This window comes from Cebus imitator, unplaced genomic scaffold, assembly GCF_001604975.1.
Source record: "Cebus imitator isolate Cc_AM_T3 unplaced genomic scaffold, Cebus_imitator-1.0 Scaffold169, whole genome shotgun sequence".
NCBI lineage: Eukaryota > Metazoa > Chordata > Mammalia > Primates > Cebidae > Cebus > Cebus imitator.
The window spans coordinates 958316-980497 of NW_016107484.1; the positions used below are offsets into that span (position 1 = coordinate 958316).

General features: G+C 54.8%; 1 protein-coding gene across 2 annotated transcripts in view; it reads left to right on the top strand.

Annotated features, from left to right (window-relative positions):
- The first annotated feature begins 1808 nt into the window (after nucleotides 1-1808).
- Nucleotides 1809-22182, top strand: part of BCL7A (BAF chromatin remodeling complex subunit BCL7A) — a 37763-nt gene continuing 17389 nt past the window's right edge. For both annotated transcript variants that reach the window (XM_017544292.2, XM_017544293.1), the window contains exons 1-4: nucleotides 1809-2074; nucleotides 10721-10802; nucleotides 15202-15298; nucleotides 21653-21820. In XM_017544292.2, coding sequence (XP_017399781.1) covers nucleotides 1983-2074; nucleotides 10721-10802; nucleotides 15202-15298; nucleotides 21653-21820 — 439 coding nt within the window. In that variant the 5' untranslated portion in view covers nucleotides 1809-1982. The remainder of the gene's footprint in view (nucleotides 2075-10720; nucleotides 10803-15201; nucleotides 15299-21652; nucleotides 21821-22182) is intronic.

A 22182-nucleotide genomic window follows, 5' to 3' on the forward strand; every position in this document is an offset into this window, starting at 1 on the left:
CAGGGTTTCACCATGTTGGTCAGGTTGGTCTCTAACTTCTGATCTTGTGATCTGCCCACCTCAGCCTCCTAAAGTGCTGGGATTACAGGTGTGAACACCGCACCTGGCCTTTTTTTTTTTTCTTCTTCTGCCCTGCAGGTTCAAGCGAGTCTCCTGTCTCAGCCTCCCGAGTAGCTGGGATTATAGGTGCCTGCCACCGTGCCCGGCTAATTTTGTATTTTTAGTAGAGATGGGGTTTCAGCATGTTGGCCAAACTGGTCTTGAACTCCTGACCTCAGGTGATTCGCCCATCTCAGCCTTCCAAAGTGCTGGGATTACAGGCATGAGCCACTGCACCCAGCCTAATTTTGTGTTTTTAGTAGAGACGGGGTTTCACCATGTTGTCCAGGCTGGTCTCGAACTCCTGACCGCAGGTGATCTGCCCATCTCGGCCTCCCAAAGTGCTGGGATTACAGGCATGAGCCACTGCGCCCGGCCGGTATCTGTTCTTTTCTTCATTATTCACATCAGGAGCTTGAGTTTCGTAAGAGTAAGAATAAACGCCTAGGAAAAGGCCTGCAGTCTCTCCATTTCCTCAGTAGCGTTTTCCCCAAAGACCAAACCCTCAAGGGAAACTGGTCTAGAGTAGCGACAGCTTAAGGCTGCAACATTGAACATTCCCGGGACTCAGTTTCCCCAGCTGTAAAATGGCAGCTGTGAAATGGCAGGCCCAGGGCATGACATTCGGGCCACTCTCGGTCTCCCACTTCATTTCAGGCGCGCGTTAGCTCTGGTCCAGCCAGTTCCGCTGCAGCTGAAGGCCAAGTTGCGGCACCCAGGTTACCCTGATCATCGCAGATTCCTCTCCGGGGCTCTGTTCTGAGGCCTCAAAAGTCCTCCTTGTAGATGGGACCAGTCCCTTGTACCCGCTAGGGTCGTTTGGGCAGCAGCAGCGCCTGGTCTCAGTCTGGTACTGAAGTCAGGAGTGGCTTAAGGGGAAATCGTGGTCCTCTGGTGAACCCCAGCGAAGACCCTATCGCTTTATTTCTGAGGTGGCGGGGGCAGGAGGAAGAGTCCCTGTTACAATGCTGATCATCATCGAGCTTTTCCTGAGCAGAAAATTCTTTAGGACGCATGGTCGAGAGTCTCTCGTGGTCTGCCTGGCCCCAGGCACCTTCCTAAGAACGCGGTGTTCCAAAAGGACAAGGCCTGGGGCAGGCGACGTCCTAGCTCGCATTCGAACAGGGCCGCGGGCCAGCAGAGACGCGCGATGCTCAACTCTTTCCAAGAGCATCTCACGTCCCGAACCCGCGCCTTCAACTCGGAGAAGTCAAGAGCCCCGCAAGAAACTTGACCGCACCCGCTGCCGCACTCCGCGGGCCGGGCAGGGGCGGCTGAGCTGGCTCCCCGGGAAACGCGCCCCCGCGCCCCACAAACCGGCGGCCTCCCGGGGACCCCTCGGCACCTGCGGCCTCCGAGGAAGGGTCCGCGTGCACGTCCGCAAGCCCGCCCCCGCCGCGCGCCCGGAGCCGGGGGTCGCCGTGCGCCCCTCGCCGCCTCCCTAGGAGAGCGTCCGGGGCGTCCCCCCTGGGGGCGCGGAAGTCCCGGGGGCGCTGCCCCGTAGCCGCTGCGCCCGGAGGCCGCACTGCCGGCGGCGGCGGCGCGGCTCCCCCTGCTCGGTGCAGCTGCCGCCCGGCGCTTGCGCACTGGGCCGGGCGCGCGGCGGCCCCGGGCTTTGTGTGCGTGTGTGTGTGTGTGTGTGTGTGTGTGTGTGTGTGTGTGTATGTGTGTGTCTGTGTGTGTGTGTGTCTGTGTCTGTGTGTGTCTGTGTGTGTGTATGTCTGTCTGTGTGTGTGTGTGTGCGTATGTGAGTGTGTGCGTGTGAGAGTGCGAGTGTCTGTGCGCCAGTGAGTGAGCGGCGGGCGGGCGCGAGTGTGGCCGCCGCGGAGCGCGAGCAGGACCCGGCGGGCGCGCTCCCCAGCCTCCGTCTCCCCGCCGGAACCATGTCGGGCAGGTCGGTTCGAGCCGAGACCAGGAGCCGGGCCAAAGATGATATCAAGAGGGTCATGGCGGCGATCGAGAAAGTGCGCAAATGGTAAGCGGAGGCGCCTGCCGCCCGCCGCCTCCCCGGCCGCCCCGAGCCCGAACGCTGCTCCAGAAAGCCGCGGGGCGCAGCGCCCCGGCCGCCTGCCCCGGCCCGGCCCCGCCGCGGGCCCCGGGACTTGGCGAGGGCGCGCGGGTGGGCGGGCGGTGCGCGAGCCGGGTCACCTGCGCCAGGCGGGGGCCGCGGCCGCTGCCCAGGTGCGCTCGCTTCTGTCGCCCACCTGGCGCGGCGGCGGCGGCGGCGGCGGCGGCCCGGAGGCGGCGGGCGCCGGGGCCGGGCGGTTGGAGCGGCGGGCGGCCCCCGCCGCGGCGCTTGGCTCCCGGGAGGGGGGCTCGGGGCCGGCCCCAGAAGCCATTTCGTTTTGTGCAAGTCACATGAAAGCGGCTTCCCGCGCGCCGGGGCCGCGATGCCGGCGGCGGCGGGGAGAGCGCGAGCTCCATTGTGCAGGCTCCGAGCGGGCCGCCGCCGCCGTCTCCTCCCAGCGCGCCCTGGCCCGCGCCCCGCCGCCCTCCGCCGGCCCCGGCCCGCCCGGCCGCCCGCTCCCGCCTCCCGGACCTGGCGCCCTCGAGTCTGCGGAGTTTGCAGAGCGCGAGCTGTTTAAATTTAGCGCTTTGGGCTGCCTGGAGCGAGGGCTCTCGGCGACCAGGAAAGATGGGGGCGAGCGCAGGGAGCCAGCGGCCAGGGGCGCGGGGCGCCCACGTCCCACCCCGCTCTTCGCGGCGCCCCGGGTGGGGGGCTCCGGCCAGCAGATGTTTTTGGCCAGAAGCCGTTGGTCCTGGGCCGTGGCTGCCTTTCCACACCGGGAGCTCGTGTTTGTTTTGCGGAGGGAGTCGTTGTTTTTGTTCTCTGCACGGGGGAGAGGAGGACTCGGCAGCGGCCGCGCGTGGTTTTCGGTCTCCGGTTAGCGTGCGCCCGGCGTGGCCGGGTCGTCATTTAGGGGATCGAATCTCTCCGCGTCCTCGTCGGGGTCTGCTCAGAATCGGCCCCTGGGCCAGGCCCGAGGCGCGAGCAGATCGCCAGGTTGGGTCAGACTTGTTGAAAACTCCCCGCTCCCTGATTTCAACTTTATTATTTTTTTCCCACGCCTTCACCGGGGTCCCGGAGGGAGAGGAGCCGCAGCGATGCTGGCCCCGAGTGTCAGCGCCCGCGGGCTCTTCCTGACCCTTTATTTCGAGCCTGGAAGCCGGGCAGGCCCCGTGGCAAGGGATGTTTACGTTTAGGGGTGTCGTTTCTCAAGTAGTGCCTCGGTCTCTAAAAGCCACTGGGGGCGAGCCTCCGGTGTGGCGGTGTCACAAGTTAGCTGTCCTTTCTGAGTCAAACCCAACAAAAAAGGCAAGAGGAAAATCAATAAAGTCCACGTGCTCCCGGGCCTCCTATGGAAAGGGCTGGCTGCGATGGCCGGATGCCCGGCCGTGGGCTGGGTTTGGCTCCAGTGGGACAAAGAATTTTCAGAACCGAGAGAAGGGGAGGCTTTCCAAAGTTGAGATCCAAGTCCTCGGTGTCTCGGGAGCTCCCCTGGTGCGCAGGGCGCCCGGTGCCCGACTGGAGCCATTTAAAAATGGCAGAAACAGCTGCAGGCCAACACACACACGCTGGAAGACAACCCGCAGCCCCCTCCACTGTGGGATTCCCCGTGGGAACCCTGGAGTGGCTCCCCTCCTCGCCTCAGCCCCTGTGCAAAGAAAGAACTGGTATGTCTGTGCCTGGGTCCCTTCTGTCGCCAGCCTGGAGGTTGGGAAGCAGCCGGCAAGCCGCCTTTCTCTGCTCGGGGAGGCGTGGTGGGGCCTCCTGCCCCAGGTTCCCAGCAGGGCAGAGGCTCCTGCACCCTGACAGCTGCTCCCGCAGGGCGGCCAGCTGCTTTGCAGGGAGGGCAGATGGAGAGATGGGGTTTTCCACTCCGCGGGCCCCAAGACGGCCAGCCTGGAGGCCTTCCAGCCCACTGAGCCCACGGGGACCAGGCCTGTAGTTGGGGCTGAGGGAGGGGGGCTGTGCCTCTGCGCCTCCCTGAGTTTGGGGAAACAACACATCGTGTCCTCTGAAGACCTCAGGCTTTGGGATCTCGAGGTCGGGCTTCCAGTTCACTTCCTTGCCGTGACCTTGGGCGTATCATTGTCACTTCTCTAACCATGGTGACCGGGGCTCTGTGCGTGGCCTCCGGGTCGCCTCGGATTGTTGAGGACCAGTGAGGTCACGCCTCCAAAAGCAGCGAGTCACGGGCGCAGGAGGAGCAGTTATTCAGGGTTGTCCCTATTGTAAGGTGGACTTTGTAGAAACTTGGCTTTCTGATTTTTTTTTTTTTTTTTTTTTGGCCCCTTCTAAGTGAAAGCCTTGGACTTATTGCCCAGGTTTCTCTGGCCCCTGAGAAGCCATAGCCCACCTTCTCTGTGCCTTCGGATTGGGTCCTTGACTCAGCCCATGAAACTTCGGGTTGTTTATTAATTGCGTGGCCGCCAACCATGCACTTCACCACTGGCAGGGAGGTGGGTTGCCAGGTTTAAGCAGAAAAAATACAGCGCACACAGTTAAATTCAAATTTCAGATAAACAATGAAATAATGTTTTAAAAATAAATGTTTTTGCGTATAAGTATGTCTCATGCCATATTTGGGACATACTTATACTAAAAAATTATCTGTTTATCTGAAATGGAAATTGAACAAGGAATCCTGTATTGTTTTACCCAGAGGAGAGCTGAGGTGTCTGGCAGACCATTTGGCCCCGTGAGTCTTGGGCGGGTTTCTCCTCAGCCCTAGTGACCCCTAAAATTACCCCCACACACACCATCCCCGGACGCTTCCCCCACCCCCATGAAAAGCTGTGGCCTTCCTCTCATTCCCCTTCCCTCTGTCTGGTGTTTCAGCAAGACAGGCCGGTGCAGTGTGAAGTGAGCACAAGACGGCGGGCCTCTTTTGGGAAACTGGGCCAGGGTTCCGAGGCCCTGTGCTGGACGAGAAGGAGCCCGGGAGATGGTGGGAGACCAAGGCTTGGGCTGCAGCATAGGCTTGGAGGCCCAGTGCGGTGGCTCACCCCTGTAATCCCAGCACTCTGGGAGGCTGAGATGGGAGGATGGCTTGAGCCCAGGAGTTCGAGACCAGCCTGGGCAACATAGTGAGACTCCATCTCTTTTTTATTTTTATTTTTCATTTTTTTGAGACGGAGTTTCCCTCTTGTCGTCCAGGCTGGAGGGCAACGGTGTGATCTCGGTTCACCACAACCTCTGCCTCCTGGGTTCAAGCGATTTTCTTACCTCAGCCTACCGAGTAACTGGGATTACAGGCTGCACTTTTAGTAGAGATGGGGTTTCTCCATGTTGGTCAGGCTGGTCTTGAACTCAGGTGATTTATGCCTCAACCTCCCAAAGTGCTGGGATTACAGGCGTGAGCCACCACGGTCTTAATTTAAAAAAAAGAGAAAGAAAAATAAAAATTAGGCCAGGCGTGGTGGTGCACACCTGTAATCCCAGCTACTCGGGAGGCTGAGACAGGAGAATCCCTTGATCCTGGGAGGCAGAGGTTGCAGTGAGCCACGATCACACCACTGCACTCCATCCTGGGTGACAGAGAGACTCCATCTCAATTAAAAAAAAAAAAAAAATTAGACAGGCATGGTGGCCCTTACCTGTAATCCCAACTACTTGGGAGATTAAGTCCAGAGGGTCACTTGAGCCCAGGAGGTCGAGGCTGCAGTGAGCCATGATCGTGCCACTGCACTCCAGCCTGGGTGACAGAGTGAGACCCTGTCTCAAAAAACAAAACAAGGCCGGACACAGTGGCTCCTGCCTGTAATCCCAGCACTTTAGGAGGCCAAGGTGGGCAGATCACCTGTGGTCAGGAGTTCGAGACCAGCCTGGCCAATATGATGAAACCCCGTCTCTACTAAAAATATAAAACTTAGCCAGGCGTGGTGGCAGGTGCCTGTAATAACAGCTATTCAGGAGGTAAGGCAGGAGAATCGCTTGAATCTGGAAGGTGGAGGTTGCCGTAAGCCGAGATCACACCACTGCACTCCAGCCTGGGGGACAAGAGCAATATTTCGTCTCAAAACAAAAACGAAGTAGGCTTAGGCCCGGGACCCCTCCGTGCCTGGTCCGAGGGCTCCCTCAGCGACTTGCCGTAAGGACTGAGAAGGGTCTGTACCCAGAAGACCTCCCGTCTGTCCCAGAAAAGGTGGAGGTTTGGGCCTGACGCCTCCCTCACCTCAGCTCCTCTGGAGGTTTCATCATGAAGACCTTCCTACTGGGCACATGGCAGGTCAAGCAGACCTGGGCCCAGCTGGGGTGAGGCCAGCCATGGACCAGGCTCCTGAGGATGCGGGGACTAGCCCTGAGGAGGCGGGGAGAGGGGATTAGAGCTTTCCTGGAGGGAGTCAGCAGGGTCCCCTTGGACCTGCCCCGCGTAGGGCAGGGCGTAGGGCACGTTGGGCACCTGTGAGCACTTGGACAGCAGGTAACCCTAAGACGGTCTTGTTGGCTAGCCCTTGGACCTGGATCCAGGAGAACATTGGAAATTGGCCTTAGCCTGGAGAATCCGAGATGGATACTTGGAGTTTATATAGGAGTCCGTGCTGGGGAGGAGCATTTGAGGCTGTGTTCCTATTGCTGGGACCTCAGTTTGGCCTTTCTTTCCAGGAGCCCAGGTGTGTCGGGAAGAGAGAGGTGCTGAAGTCAGGCTGAGGTTAGGGGGCTGCCAGGACAGGAGGCGCGGGACACCCCAGGGCCAGCTTTGCGGCAAGTTGGGCTGTGGCCTGGGGGTTGTGGTGATTTCTAGACCTGGTGCCTAGAGGCGTCAAGAGTGAGGGCATCTGAGAGGGCCAGAGCCCATCTGGGCAAGCTGCCGCTCCCCGGGGCATGTGGGCCCAGGTCGTGTTTTCAAGAGTAACCAGAAGTCTGGATTTTTATGGGAAGCTGGTTTGTTTTGTTTTGCTTGTTTAAGTTTGGCAGCAAATTCAAAATTGTTAAAGTACTGTGCAGGCCAAAGAAAACATGCCTGTTGACCAGTTGTTTGCCACCCTAAATATAAAGCAGGGCCCAGGCGAGATGGCTCACACCTGCAACCCCAGCATTTTGGGAGGCCGAGGCGGAAGATCTCTTGAGCCCAGGAGGTCGAGGCTGCAATGAGTGATCGCACCACCGCACTCCAGGGTGGACAGCAGAGTGAGACCCTATCTCAAAAAAATAAAAATAGGCTGGGCACAGTGGCTCGAGCCTGTAATCCCAGCACTTTGGGAGGCCAGGGCGGGCAGATCACCTGAGCTCAGGAGTTTGACATCTGGCCAACATGTTGAACCCCCATCTCTATTAAAAATACAAAAAATTAGCAGGGTGTGGTGGCGGGTGTCTGTAATCCCAGCTACTTGGGAGGCTGAGGCAGGAGAATAATCTCTTGAACCTGGGAGGTGGAGGTTGCAGTGAGCTGAGATTGTGCCACTGCACTCCATCCTGGGCCACAGAGCAAGATTCTGTCTCAAAAAAATTGAAAAATTAAAAAAAAAAAAGTGATGAGTATAGCTTAATACCCTCATTGGGGGAGGGGAGCAATGCCCTTTTTTGGGGAGGGCTGTGTTCTGTGGTGATGGTCTTGGGAGGCAATTGTGGGAAACCTCAGCTGCTCCGCTGAACCCCTGTGCCCAGCCGATGTGTCTATGGCTGTGAAATGCCATGTCCTCCCGGGCACTCACTCGGTGCCTTAAGCTTGAGCTCCATGGTCCCTCCTGGGTGGCTGCTTGGCTGAGCGTGGGTCCAGCCCAGAGATACAGTTCTTAATGTCCTTGCCTCTGTCCCAAAGCCCCCTCAATGTCCACGCCTAGAAATACGATAACGGAAACCTGGTGAAGAGGTCGCCAGTCGGGGCAAAGAGAGGCACAAAAGCCTGGCTGCATTCAGCTCATAGCCGGCAGTGGCCTCAAGCCTCTCTGGGAAGCAGCTGCAAACTTGCATCTTGGCACATTTGCGGCTCCAAGGCCCAGATCTCCGGCACACTTTCTGCCCTGAAAGGTGTCCTGTGTGTTACAAGTCAATTACTTTTTTTTTTTCCCCCCAAATACAATCAAGCCTTGAATGGGTTGATTTACTGGGAAGCTGGTCCAGGGCTCATGAGTAATGAATGGCTTTGGCCAGTCTGCATGGGGTCCTGGCAATTTGTCATTCTTCCTCCAGCTTCTGCTACCCCAGCACTCCTTAGAATGGATTCTTGGTTTTCATGGGCAACAGAATAGCAGGAGGTGGTGTCGGGTCCGAGCCTGAGTCTCATTCTCTTCTGCCACTTCCTGTCTCTGAGACACCAAGTTAGTGGTGTAACCTCTCTGGGCATCCTGTTCTGTATCTGTAAAAAGGGTGACAGTCATCCCCCTCTCATAGCCTGTTGGGAATCCCAGGGGGAGAGTGTGTATAAGTAAAGTGCTTGGCGTGGAGCCTGGCATGTAATAGCCGGGGCACACAATGGCTACTGTGTTGGTTGCTGTAACAACCCAGCTTCTTCCTGGGAATACCCTGTCCCTTCTGGACCCCTTCTGATCGCTCAGAATGGAGGAGTGGAAAGGTGGGCATCATGGCTTGTCTGCTCTGCCCACAGGAGGCAGGAGACTGGCTAGTGGACTTAGATACCCATCTTTCCTACATCCTTTCTGGGGGAAAAGGTGCAGGGATGGGGGGCAGAGAGGCTGCGCTCAGCAGCTGTGCTCGGGGAAGGGTCTGAGTGCTGGCTCTGGGAGATGAGTTCACCTTCACTGCTCTGTGCCGCAGTTTCTTTATCTGTCAAATGGGGCAGTTGCCATTTCCTTTTTTTTTTTTTTTTTTTTTTTTTTTTTTTTTTTTTTTTTTTTTTTTTTTTTTTTTTTTTTTTTTCGGCACGCTTGTTGCCCAGGCTGGAGTGCCATGGCGTGATCTCAGCTCACTGCAACCTCCACCTCCTGGGTTGAAATGATTCTCCTGTCTCAGCCTCCTGAGTATCTGGGATTACAGGCATGCGCCACCATGCCCGGCTAATTTTTTGTATTTTTTTTAGTAGAGATGAGGTTTCACCGTGTTAGCCAGGATGGTTTTGATCTCCTGACCTCAGATGATACACCCGCCTTGGCCTCCCAAAGCGCTGGGATTACAGGCGTGTGCCACCGCACCCGGCCGGAAGTTGCCATTTCCTGCCAGGAGAGCCGACACAGTACTTGGCACGTAGAAGGAACTAGGGACAGCCATTGGTATAGTAAGAAAAGCCAGCCGTAGTGTCCTCCGGCAGGGAACATGTGGGGCCTAGGCAGGCAGGGTTTTTGGGGGTGAGGTGTCTGTGGTTTTGGCTGTCCAACTTTGAGTGTGCTCTGGCATCTTGTAACCCCTGTGGTGATGGGGTGGGAGTCCTGTAACCTCTCACATCAGCATGTGAGGGCCACGTGCACAACTAAGGGGTGACCCAAGGCTGAGTTTGGGCAGAGAGGCCAAAAAAAGGTGCCATCAGCTCATGGACAGAGGCGCTCCTGCTGCACAGAATTATTGGTTCTGGGGAACTTTTGTCACCAAAATTGCTGAGGACTCAGGCAGCTATGTTGCCTGTGCCAGGAGTGCGCCTGGCCTGACAGCCCCTGTGAGGCCATCAAATCTGGCAGCCTCCTTGCTCAGCCATCAGTGGCTCCTCGGTGGCCTCACATGTCTTCTGAGATGGCAGAGCCGCGAGTTCGGAGCCTGGGTTCCAACCCCAGCCCGGCTTCTGAGCGGCTCTTTGGAGCCTCAGCCCCCTCAGGGGTGTGGCCGCTGGGCCTTTGAGGCTGTAAGGGACAAGTGCAGGGGATCAAGGACAGGAGGTGGCTGGCTGTAGCAATAATTGGAAGATGACGTGGCTCGGAGTGGAGTGGCGGTGGTGGGGGAGAGGGTGCTCATTGTTATCTTGAATGAAAACCAGTCCCGTTTCCTTGTGTGGCTTGTAAGTTTCTCAGTCTCACCCATAAACCTGCCTCTCACGGTGGGGTCTGGGCTCAGTCCTTCAGGCATTTGTAATACAGCTGGGTGATCTTGCAGACGGGGTCACTAGGAGCCCTGATCCAGGAGTGCGGGTCCCCTCCCGCCCGGCTGCCACCTACAGATTCAGGCCATGCACCCTCCTTTCAGGCCGAGGTCACCACTCCCTGGCTCTCCTTGGCCACAGCGAAGGGCATTCCTCCGGCAGAGTGTGGGCGGCCCAGGCCTGCCTGCTCCTGCCTCCACTGACCTCAGACACATCGCCAGGAGGGCAGGAGGAGCCCCAAGGCGTCCTTGGTGATGACTCTACCCCCCACGAGAGGAATTGGCCCACTGGCCTGAAGCCCTCTCTGCTGCCCAGAAGGGCGAGGGTGGCGCAGTCCACTGGCTGGGTGGCATCGGCAGTGACATAGGAGGAACCTGGGCCTGACTCCCGCCACCCATAGGAGTCCTTGTAATGGCAGCCCCACCCTCACCCTTTTTGGCAACAGCCTGATGAGGGCAACCACCCTATGTGGGGTCACGAGTGGAGAAGCCAGGCTTAGTTGGTGATCTGGCCTGCCCAGGGGCTCCAGCTAGTGAGGGTGGAGCTGGGATTCAAGCCCTCGTCTGTGTGAGCTAGAGCCTGCTCTCAGCCCCAGGGGAATGTGGCCTGTGTCCCCCAGCCATGAACAGGCTCTTCCTCATCCTCCTCAGGGAGAAGAAATGGGTGACCGTTGGTGACACGTCTCTGCGAATCTACAAATGGGTCCCTGTGACGGAGCCCAAGGTTGATGACGTGAGTATGGGGGGCTGGTCCCCTGGGGTGGGCCGTCCATCTGTGCTCTCTCCACCACAGGGCGGGGGGTTGTCTGCTGCCACCTGTGCCAGGGCTCTGGGACCAAGAGCCCCTGGGAGTAGAAGGACCCAGCTTAGACCGGGGGAGGCTGCTGGACCCACCCGCACCCCTCCAACTCCAGCCCCAGAGTCTGACCCTCAGAGTGGGGGTGCATCCACAAGTTGTGTCTTTTTTTTTTTTTTTTGAGACAGAGCCTCATTCTGTTGCCCAGGCTGGAGTGCAGTGGCATGATCTCGGCTCACTGCAATCTCTGTCTCCTAAATTCAAGTGAGTTTCCAGCCTCAGCTTCCCAAGTAGCTGGGATTACAGGCACATGCCACCATACCCAGCTAAATTTTTGTATTTTTAGTAGAGACAGGATTTCACCATGTTGGCCAGGCTGGTCTCGAACTCCTGACCTCAGGTGAGTCACCGCGCCTGGCGTTCAAATTGTGTCTTCTGGGCTGAGCGCCCTTCCCAGGTATTGCACTGTGGTTCAGGGCAGGTTTGGCGGCGCGCACCGATAGGCAGGTTCTCCCTGCCTTTGTGGTTCTGTTCCTGAGCCTGCAACCATCTGCCAGGCCCTGGGTTGATGCCTCACATGCAGCATCTCAGTTATTTTTCCTGCTCAGCCTGTGGAGTTGATCTTTTTAACTCCTCTCTGTACAAGTGAGGACACAGGCTCAGAGAGGTGAAGTCACTTCCCTAGAGTCACACAGCTAGCGTCAGAGCCATGAATAGAGCTCAGGCCTGTCTGACTCCAAAGTGCATTGTTCTCTCTGCGCTTGGAGGAGCTGTTGGTGACTGCAGCTGCTGATGACGGGGGTCCCTGGGTTAGGAAATCCTGGTGTGCGGATGCAGGGGTCTCTAGGAGGGCTCCTGGAGGGGTGGCGCCATCCTGACTTCTACCACTAGAGGGAGCTTGAGGCGCTGTCCTAGTTCTTGGGGAGGGCTTGATGGCTGGCAGCTGCCCCAACTTTGCAGACAAGGCTCTCCAACTTCTTGGCTCCCAGGCCAGTGACCTCCAGAGACCCCTTATTTCCATCCCAAATCAAGAACAGTCTCCCCCAGAGGCCTTTGCCTGGGCCGTTCCCTCTGCCTGGACTGCCTTCCCTATTTCCTCAAACTCAGTCCTTCTACCTGGGAAGATGGCGCAGACTAACCCACATGGCTGCCGTCACTCCTGGCACTGATGTGAGGTCATGATTGGTAAGTTTTGGGTGGGCGAAGCAAGTGGGGGTGCAGCTTCCTCCAAAAAGACAGGGGCTGAGTTTCCCTCCCCATCTTCAGTCTTGGGTCTCGGGGCAGGGCTGTGGCTCCATTCATTCTTCTCCCTGATCACAAGCTCACCCCTGAACTTGGGCCTTTGTTGTCCCTTCTGGTTCTGGCCTGGGCTCCTAGAAACACCAGGGCTGCTTCCCCCAAAGGGACTGAGACTTGCTCTCTCTCCGCATCTCCCTGGGAAGAGCACTGCAGGCTCCTCGAAGGCAGCTCCTGGCTCTGGCCCATGTCTGCGTCTTGCCCGCCATTAGGTGTAGAAATGCCGGTTGCATTTGAGAAGATGTGGTCCCTGCTCTCAAGGAATTTCTAATCTCGTTGGGGGAAGATAATTATAGAATCGCATGAAACAGATATCAGGGAAGTGCCAAATGGAATATGATCAAGGAGAAAACGTAAGCTGTGGGCCATCGGAAAGATGGGGCAGCTCTAGGCTTCAAAGGACTGTTGGATTTGGAGTGGGACAGCTCAGCCCTAATTAACCTGTGGTGTTGGGCAGTTGACCCCACCTTGCTGGGCCTTAGTCCCCTCTTTTGAGGAATGGAGCAGTGACATCCAACTCGCGGTTTCTGCAACAGAGCAAAAGCAGTATATCACCACGGAGAATACTTAGCACCGAGCCGGCTGTGCAGCCGGTGCCGAGAAATGCAAATTCCCTCTTCATCTGTGAGCCGTGAAGTGCCATGTGCCACTCCCCCACTCTTTCCCTCTAGGGCGATGGGTCTCGGCCTGGCTGAGCACCTTGAGAAGATGCAGATTCCCAGGCCCCCCACCAAGCAGCTGAGTCTCTGAAGGTTGGGGCTGGGATTCTGCCTTGTAGAGGGATAGCTTTTTATCATTTTTAACAGCCAGTATCTACATGGTTATATCCATTTTTTACTTTGGAACTCTGGAAAATTTCATCCTTTTAAATAGGTAAAACATGTTACAAAATTCAAATTCTAAACAGTTTTTAAATTAAGACAATTTGCATATCATAGAAGTCACTTTTTTTTTTTTTTTTTTTTTTTTTTTTTTTGAGATGGAGTCTCGCTCTGCCATCCAGGCTGGAGTGCAGTGGCGCGATCTCGGCTCACTGCAACCTCCACCTCCAGGGTTCAAGCGTTTCTGCCTCAGCCTCCCGAGTAGCTGGGACTATAGGCATGCGCTACCATGCCCAGCTAGTTTTTTATATTTTAATAGAGAAAGGGTTTCACCATGAGCCACCATGCCTGGCCAAGAAGTCACTTTTTTTTTTTTAAGAGACAGGGTCTCTGTTGCCCAGTCTGGAGTGCCGTGGCAGGACCACAGCTCACTGCAGCCTGGACCTCCTGGGCTCAAGCAATCCTCCCATCTGTGCCCTCTGAGTAGCTGGGACTGCAGGCATGCACACCTGGCTTGCTTGCTTGCTTATTTATTTATTTATTTAAATAGAGACAGGCTCTGGCTCTGTTGCTTAGGCTGGTCTCAAACTCCTGGCCTCAAGCCAACCTCCTGCCTCAGCCTCCCAAAAGTGCTGGAATTACAGGCATGAGCCACTGTGCCTGGCCAGAAGTCACTCTTTTAAAGTATTCAGTTGAATTAGTATATTCACAGAGTCGTGCAGCTGTAATCGCTGTAATTCCAAAACATTTTCCTCACCCCACAGAAGGAGCTCACACCCATTAGCAGTTACTCCCCACCCACCTCGCCTGCCCCTGGTAACCACCAGTCCACTGTCTTCTGTCCGTCTGGATCGGTTTATCTTCAGGTGTTACCCTTTCACTGTCTGTCTTTTATAAATCTGCCTCATCCCTGCATGCACCCCCATCCCCACCCCAGTTCTCGTCCCTGAAGGCAAGCAGTATTGCCAGGTTTTGTTTATCCTTATGGAGGGAGCCTTCGCTAGCAGACATGCATGTAAATACACACATGCACACACACACACACAGGAGCGAGCATACACATGAACCTTTGTTCACCACTGGTGGTGACGCTCACACACCCTGCATTTTTCTTGCATACATCTTGGCGATATTGACATATTTTAATCTGTGAGTATTTTCAGATCATCCCATGTTAGTCTGTGAAGAACCACCTTATTCCGTGTAATTGTTGCATCAGGTTTCATTGAGTGAATGTACCACGATTGAGTTAATGAGTCTCTTCCTGTTGAGCCCAGGTTGTTTCTAACACAATTCTATTCCTTTCGTTAAAAAAAAACAAAAAACAAAAATGAATGCCCAGGTGCGGTGACTCAAACCTGTAATCCCAGCACTTTGGGAGGCTGAGGTGGGTGAATCATGAGGTCAGGAGTCCAAGACCAGCCTGACCAACATGGTGAAACCCCGTCTGTACTAAAAATATAAAAATCAGCCAGGCATGGTGGTGTGCAGCTGTAATTCCAGCTACTTGGGAGCTGAGGCAGGAGAACTGCTTGAACCCAGGAGGCAGAGGTTGCAGTGAGCCAAGGTCACGCCACTGCACTCCAGCCAGGAGACAGAGCGAGACTCCATCTCAAAAAAAAACAAAAAAAAACAAAACAAAACAAAACAAAAAAAAAAAAAAAAAAAAGGAATGGCACACAAAGCACCCCCATCCTCCCTCCTTCCTCCCAGGGTCTTCCCTCTTAACTACTCCTGTGCTTTTGTACTGGAGGTCGGGCAGTACACTTGAGAAAGGCTGCCCCAGGAGGCCTGCAGCTGGCGGAAATGAGTGACCCCTGGCTCACCTGGCATCACTTTGTGCATGGTCTGGGCTGATGGTGGCCTCTTCCCCAGATATCCTCCCTAAAGAGGAGGCAGGTCCTGCCAGCCCGGGCATTTCCGCACTGCTGCTGACAGCCCCAAAAACAGGCAGGCTGATTTCCCAGGGTGCCAGAGCTGGGCCAACCTCAAACCCTCCCTGCTGCGGGACCCTTTGATTCCAACGTGGGTGGGACCCAGAGCCCAGTCCCTAATGGGATGTGGTCAAATCCAGGCTCAGGAAAACCCTTCAGAGGCCTGGGGGTTCCAGGAGGCTTCGACAGAATAAAATATTCACACCACTCCCCAGGGGCTCTGAGCACGTGTATGCACACACACGCAATCTGGTGACTTGGTTTCTGCCCCATTTTTCTCTGCAGAAAAACAAGAATAAGAAAAAAGGCAAGGACGAGAAGTGTGGCTCAGAGGTGACCACTCCGGAGAACAGTTCCTCCCCCGGGATGATGGACATGCATGGTGAGTGCCCGTGGCCTGCCAGCCTCTCCTGCCCGGCCCGGGGCCCTGGCCAAGCACTGGGTCGTGTTTTTGTTTCTGCAGCAGGTTGGTTCACATTCCAGGCAAGGGGTAGGAGGGCTGGGCAGGGCCCGGAGGCCTCTGTGCCAAAGAGAAGACTCAGCGAGGAGAGGAAGTTTCTTTTCCCAGCGTACCAGGCCAAGAGACATACACTAAGCCAGAGACATAGAAATTAGACCCTCTCCTCACCCGGGGATGAGAACCTCATGGGAGACGTTGCTCTCAGCCTCGTGTACCCAGGAAGGTTGATTGGGGGTATGTTTCTTTCCCCCCTCGTATAAATTAGATAAATGCCTGTGTTTCCCATTTTGCTTTGGCTGCTGAGAATCTCCAAACTGGATTTCTTTCTTTTTGTTTGTTTTGGTTTTTGTTCTTTTTGAGACAGTCTCTCTTTGTTGCCCAGGCTGGAGTGCAGTGGCGCGATCTCGGCTCACTGCAACCTCCGCCTCCCGGGTTCAAGCAATTTTCCTGCCTCAGCCTCCTGAGTAGCTGGAACTACAGGCGTGCGCCACCATCCCTGGCTAATTTTTGTATATTTTAGTTGAGATGGGGTTCCACTACGTTGGCAAGGCTGGTCTCGTACTTCCGGCCTCAAGTGATCCACCCGTCATGGCCTCCCAAAGGGCTGGGATTACAGGCATGAACCACCATGACCAGCCTCCAAACTGGATTTCTGACTTCATGTTAATCCCACCAGGACCTTGGGAACTGCCCTTCCACATCCACAGCCTCACTTCCTTTGCTGTTTAATTTAGAATATTATAACTTAGGCCGGGCGCGGTGGCTCAAGCCTGTAATCCCAGCACTTTGGGAGGCCGAGGCGGGTGGATCACGAGGTCAAGAGATCGAGACCATCCTGGTCAACATGGTGAAACCCCGTCTCTACTAAAAATACAAAAAAAAATCAGCTGGGCATGGTGGCGCGTGCCTGTAATCCCAGCTACTTAGGAGGCTGAGGCAGGAGAATTGCCTGAAACCCGGAGGCGGAGGTTGCAGTGAGCCGAGATCGTGCCATTGCACTCCAGCCTGGGTAACATAAGTGAAACTGTCTCAAAAAAAAAAAAAAAAAGAATATTATAACTTAGCCGCGTACAGGAAACACGTACCTGTAGTCCTGGCTACTCAGGAGGCTGAGGCTGGAGGATCGCCTGAACCCGGGAGTTCAGCCCTGCAGTGTGCTATGATCGTACCTAAGAATAGCTGCTGCACTACAGCCTGGGCGGTCCCGTGAGACCCCATCTCTTCAAAAGGCAAAAAAGCCAAACAAGTTGTAACGCAGGTCCGCCCACCGAATCCAGGCTGGCGCTTCTGCCACTGTTGCCCGTTGCTGGTGTCTGTTTCTGTTTTGACCTTTTTATTTGAGAGGAAAGGTGCAAATGATACATGTAAGGCTCCGTGAAATGTTCTCAAACTGCACACACCCATGTGATTACCCAGTCAAAACACAGAATGTTCCGAGCCAGTCCCCGGTGTCCCCCGAGGGTCCCTCCTGGTTGTCTCCATCCGTCAAAGGAAAACACCCTCAGAGATTCAAACCTAAACATCCTTTTTTTTTTTTTTTTTTTTGAGGCAGAGTCTGACTCCTGTCTCCCAGGCTGGAGTGCAGTGGTGTGATCTCAGCTGACTGCAACCTCTGCCTTCTGAGTTCAAGCGATTCTTCTGCCTCAGCCTCCTGAGTAGCTGGGACAACAGGCCTGTCCTACCACGCATGGCTGGTTTTTTTGTACTTTAGTAGAGATGAGGTTTCACCATGTTGCCCAGGCTGGTCTCCCAACTCCTGTGCTCAGGCAATCCGCCCACCTCAGCCTCCCAAAGTGCTAGGACTACAGGTGAGAGCTACCACGCCCGTCCTCAAAGCTTCATAAAAATTGAGTTGGCTTCCCATGTTTGGAAATCAGGAACCCTGCATCCTGCCATCCCTTGAGAAATCAGATCTGACAGCCCCGTTGCCGTGTGCTCCCTCAAGGCAGGGGCTGCCTGAAGCCAGAGCCGCCTTCCGTTATGATGAGTGTGGCACCTCCAGGCCCACCTGGCTCAGCCACTGCCTCTCTGTCACCTGGCTGGCCCGCTAGGACAAGAGCCTGCAACCCCTGCCTTTTTCTGTCTCTTGACCCTAATTTCAATGTCTTTGTGCTTTTGACCATTGAAACCTTTGGTGCAGCCATGTGGTAGTAGATAAACAACTAAAGAAGGAACTGGGAAGGAATATTGGTTTGCTGGAGTTTCTGATCTCCCCAGACCCAGTGCTGCCTTGTTCTGGGGAAGGAAGACCAGCAAACTTCCCCCCATGCCAAATCCACCTGTCTGGAAAACACAGTCACCAGTTCCAATGGCAGGAGGGCTGGCAGGTGTCTGAACAGGCTTTGGAAAAGCACAGTGGCCGTGGCTCATGCCTGTAATCCCAGCACTTTGGGAGGCTGAGTTAGGAGGATCCTTTGAGCCCTGGAGTTTGAGACCAACCTGGGCAACATAGGGAGATCTCATTTCTACAAAAAAAAAAAAAAAATACGTTTAAGTTAGCTGGGTGCGGCGATGCGTACCTGTAGTCACAGCTATTCTGAAGGCTGAGGTGGGAGGATTGCCTGAACCTGGGAGTTGGAGGCTGCAGTGAACAGTAACTGCACCACTGCATTGCAGTCTGGGCAACAGAGCAAGACCCTATCTCTTAAAACAGACATATATTGGCCGGGCGAGGTGGCTCACACCTATAATCCCAGCATTTGGGGAGGTTGAGGCAGGTGGATAATGAGGCCAAGAGTGCAAGACCAGCCTGGCCAACACGGTGAAACCCCATTTCTACTAAAAATACAAAAATTATCTGGATGTGGTGGCGAGCACCTGTAATCCCAGCTACTCAGGAGGCTGAGGCAGGAGAATTGCTTGAATCTGGGAGGAAGAGGTTGCAGTGAGCCGGGATTGCATCACTGTACTCCAGCCTGGGCAAGAGAGCGAGGATGTGTCTCCAAAAAAAAAAAAAAAAATCCAGGTTTGTGGCCTGGACAAACTCTCCAGAAAAATCTAGAATGCTGAACAAACCAGGTCCCCAACATGGGAGCCCTGTCCACTTTCTCGTTTCCATTTTAGTGCATTTGCAGCCAAAACCAAGTCAGACACAAGAGCGTGTGACTGGGAAGGTCAGGGAAAGGTGTGGGCTGGCCGAGTTTTCTGGAAGGCTTCAAGTGGGAGGATGTATACAGCAGGAGATGAAGGGAGAGGGTGGTGCCCTGGGCCCTTTAGTCCACAAGACTCAGCTGAAGTTAGCCCAAGTATCGGGGTCACGCCGTTACCAGGCTACCGGCCTAGGCCCAGACGTTAAACATTAGTGCTTATTGTCATTAATTAACAACCTCAGGAGCCTATGGGGCCAGCATCTTGCTCGAGGGCTGGCCGTAGGAAGGTAGTTCAGATTTTCTCGGAGGAGAAATCAGGGAGCACACATCATTTTTAAGTTCTAGAATTCATAAGAGGATGCTTTTGTATAACGCACACCCCAGAGTCCAGTTAAACTCAGGTCCAGGTTACTTGGGTGGGACTGCCTGACTGCCTGGCCCTCCTCAGCAGGTTGAGGTAGAGGAGGGGCATGGGGCTGGGAGCTGGGCAGATGGGTCCGGCTAGTGGCTCTCCTGCTCCCAGCCTTGGTTTCCCCCTCTGGAAAGTGAAGGAGGTAATGGCGCCTCTCCAGTGGGTTGTTGGGAGGATTAAACAAGGTGACCACAAATGCTTTTGCCCAGTGCCTCCCACATGGCAGGCACCCGCGTTTGTTGGGGTGTCTCTGACTCTTTCTCATTCTTACAAAAGGGGTCGTCGCCCGAGGTGCAGCATGGCCCAGAAAGGCTGCTTCCTATTGCATCGGCTTTGAAACCTCCATTTGGGTCTCTGCTGTTTGAAATGACTCTCCTAGGTTTGGCATAGTGGCTCAGGCCTGTGATCTCAGTGCTTTGGGAGGCCAAGCCTGGAGGATCACTTGAGCCCAGGGGTCCAAGACCAGCCTGGCAACATAGTGAGACCCCATCTCTACAAAAAATTTAAAAATTAGCCAGAGACAGTGGCACATGCCTGTGGCCCCAGCTACTCAGGAGGCAGAGGCAGGAAGATGGCTTGAGCCTGAGAGTTCGAGGCTGCAGTGAGCTCTGATTGTGCTGCTGTACTCCAGCGTGGGCGACAGAGCCAGACCCTGTCTCTAAAATAAAAAGTACATAAATGGCTGGGCGTGCTGGCTCATGCCTGTAGTCTCAGCACTTGGGAGGTCAGGGCAGACAGATCACCTGAGGTCAGGAGTTCAAGAGCAGCCTGGTCAACATGGCGAAACCCTGTCTCTACCAAAAAATAATAAAATAACAAAAATTAACCTGGCATGCTGGTGTGTGCCTGTGATCCCAGCTACCTGGAAGGCTGAGGCATGAGAATTACTTGAACCCAGGAGGCAGAGATTGTAGTGAGCCAAGATCATGCCACTGCACTCCAGCCTGGGTGACAGTGAGATTCCATCTCAAAAAAATAGAGTGACTCTCTGTGCCTGAGAACGGGGTACAGGACAAGGGTAGGTGCACCCCGGGCCCCTGCTCTCCCCCCAGCCCGACTGTGAATGCCATTGCCCAGTTACCCCTTCCCTTTCTTCTTTGTGTTGTGAAGGGTTTCGTTGTCAAGAACAGTAGAGAGAGGAATATGATTCCCCTATACCCTCCACCCTGATTTTCATGAATACGATGCCATATTTGCCTCATCTATTTTTTCAGTGTGTCGAATGTTTTAATTAAAAGATAATTCACATATTAAAATACACTGCTAGTGGCCGGGCGCAGTGGCTCACACCTGTAATCCCAGCACTTTGGGAGGCTGAGGCAGGCAGATCACCTGAAGTCAAGAATTTGAGACCAACCCAGAACATGGTGAAACCCATCTCTACTAAAAATACAAAAATCAGCCAGGTGTGGTGGCAGGCACCTGTAAATCTACTTGGGAGCCTGAGGCAGGAGAATTGCTTGAACCCGGGAGGCGGAGGTTGCAGTGAGCCCAGATTGTGCCACTGCACTCCAGTCTGGGTGACGGAGCAAGACTCTGTCTCAAAAAAAAAATAAAAGTTCAAGGCGTCCTGGCAGCAGCATGTAGCTTGCACGGAAGCATTTTCTGGTAAATTTCCCTGCCTCATGACATTCAAGTCTGCACCTAAATCACAGCATACATTGCTAAAAACATGACATTTCTGTACACCCACTGTCCCATGATCACTTCTAACAAAATTAGCAACAGTTCCTTAATAGCTTTTAAAATCCAGACCATACTCAGATCCCCCAGTTCCAAAGTGTTAAAAGCCGGCACGTTTGAAACAGGATCCACATAATTTCCATACATCATATTTAGTTGAGTCTCTTAGCTTTCTTTATTCCACAACCATCTCCCCTCCTCTTTTTATTTTTTAATAAAAACGATACCGACTTTAAGGGAGGGGGCCATGTGTCCCGTGGAATGTGCCACCCCGGCTGCTTCTCTCTCCCTTTTACTTCCTATCAAGTGGAACTTGGCTCCGGCCTGGATGCGTTCATTCAGAACGTCTTGGCAATCACGCCTCACGGACCATGCCGTGTCTTCCGTATTGCTTCCCTGCCAGATACACAAGGCATCTGGTTTCTACACCCAGAATGAGGCCCCAAATGTCCCCCCAAGGTTTTAAATATGTTAGGCCACCATCCCCAGCTGGCTACCTCCAGACACAGGGTACAGTTGGCTCAGTGTGGGGAAGGTCAGGCCAGTGCCAGAATTCTTTGCGCCCCTGGACACATGGGACAGCTGTGGTGCTTGGAAGGGGTGGGGGGCCGAAGGGGTCAGCTCAGGGGTCCCAGGAGGAGGAGTATCCAGACCCTTCCTGGATAGCCAGGCGAGGTGGCTCACGGCTATAGTTCCAGCACTTTTGCAGACCAAGGTGGGCGGATCACCTGAGGTCAGAAGTTCGAGACCAGCCTGGCCAAAATGGTAAAACCCCGTCTCTATTAAAAATACAAAATTAGCCAGGTGTGTTGGTAAGCACCTGTAATCCCAGCTACTTGGGAGGCTGGGATTACAGAGAATCACTTGAACCCAGGTGGCAGAGGTTGTAGTGAGCCAAGATTGAGCCACTGCACTCCAGCCTGGTGACAGAGCAAGATCCATCTTAAAAAAAAAAAGGGATAACCAGATTCCTCCCGAGAGAGCTGCCGTGGGGCTCTGGGCATTGAGGCACAGGGAGGCAGAGCCCCCCAACCCGCCTGTCCTTGGCAGCTGTGGGATTTCATCGTGTGGTTCTGTTCCCATCCCCGACAGACGATAACAGCAACCAGAGCTCCATCGCAGATGCCTCCCCCATCAAACAGGAGAACAGCAGCAACTCCAGCCCCGCTCCGGAGCCCAACTCAGCTGTGCCCAGCGATGGCACCGAGACCAAGGCAGATGAGGCCCAGGCTGATGGGAAGGAGCACCCAGGAGCTGAAGGTACGTGGCCTCTGGGGGCAGGGCTCTGACGGCCTCCCTGTAACCGCCTTCAGGCAGTCTGTGGCCAGGTGCTCAAAGAGGCCCTGCCATGTGCCAGCCCCAGCAAAGATACAATGAAGACAAGTGACACCTGGAATACATGTCCTGTACCATGTAAAGACCCTGTCTTGTGGGGCAATTAAAAAAATCAGAGGCCGGGTGCGGTGGCTCAAGCCTGTAATCCCAGCACTTTGGGAGGCCGAGGTGGGTGGATCACGAGGTCAAGAGATCAAGACCATCCTGGTCAACATGGTGAAACCCCGTCTCTACTAAAAATACAAAACATTAGCTGGGCATGGTGGTGCGTGCCTGTAATCCCAGCT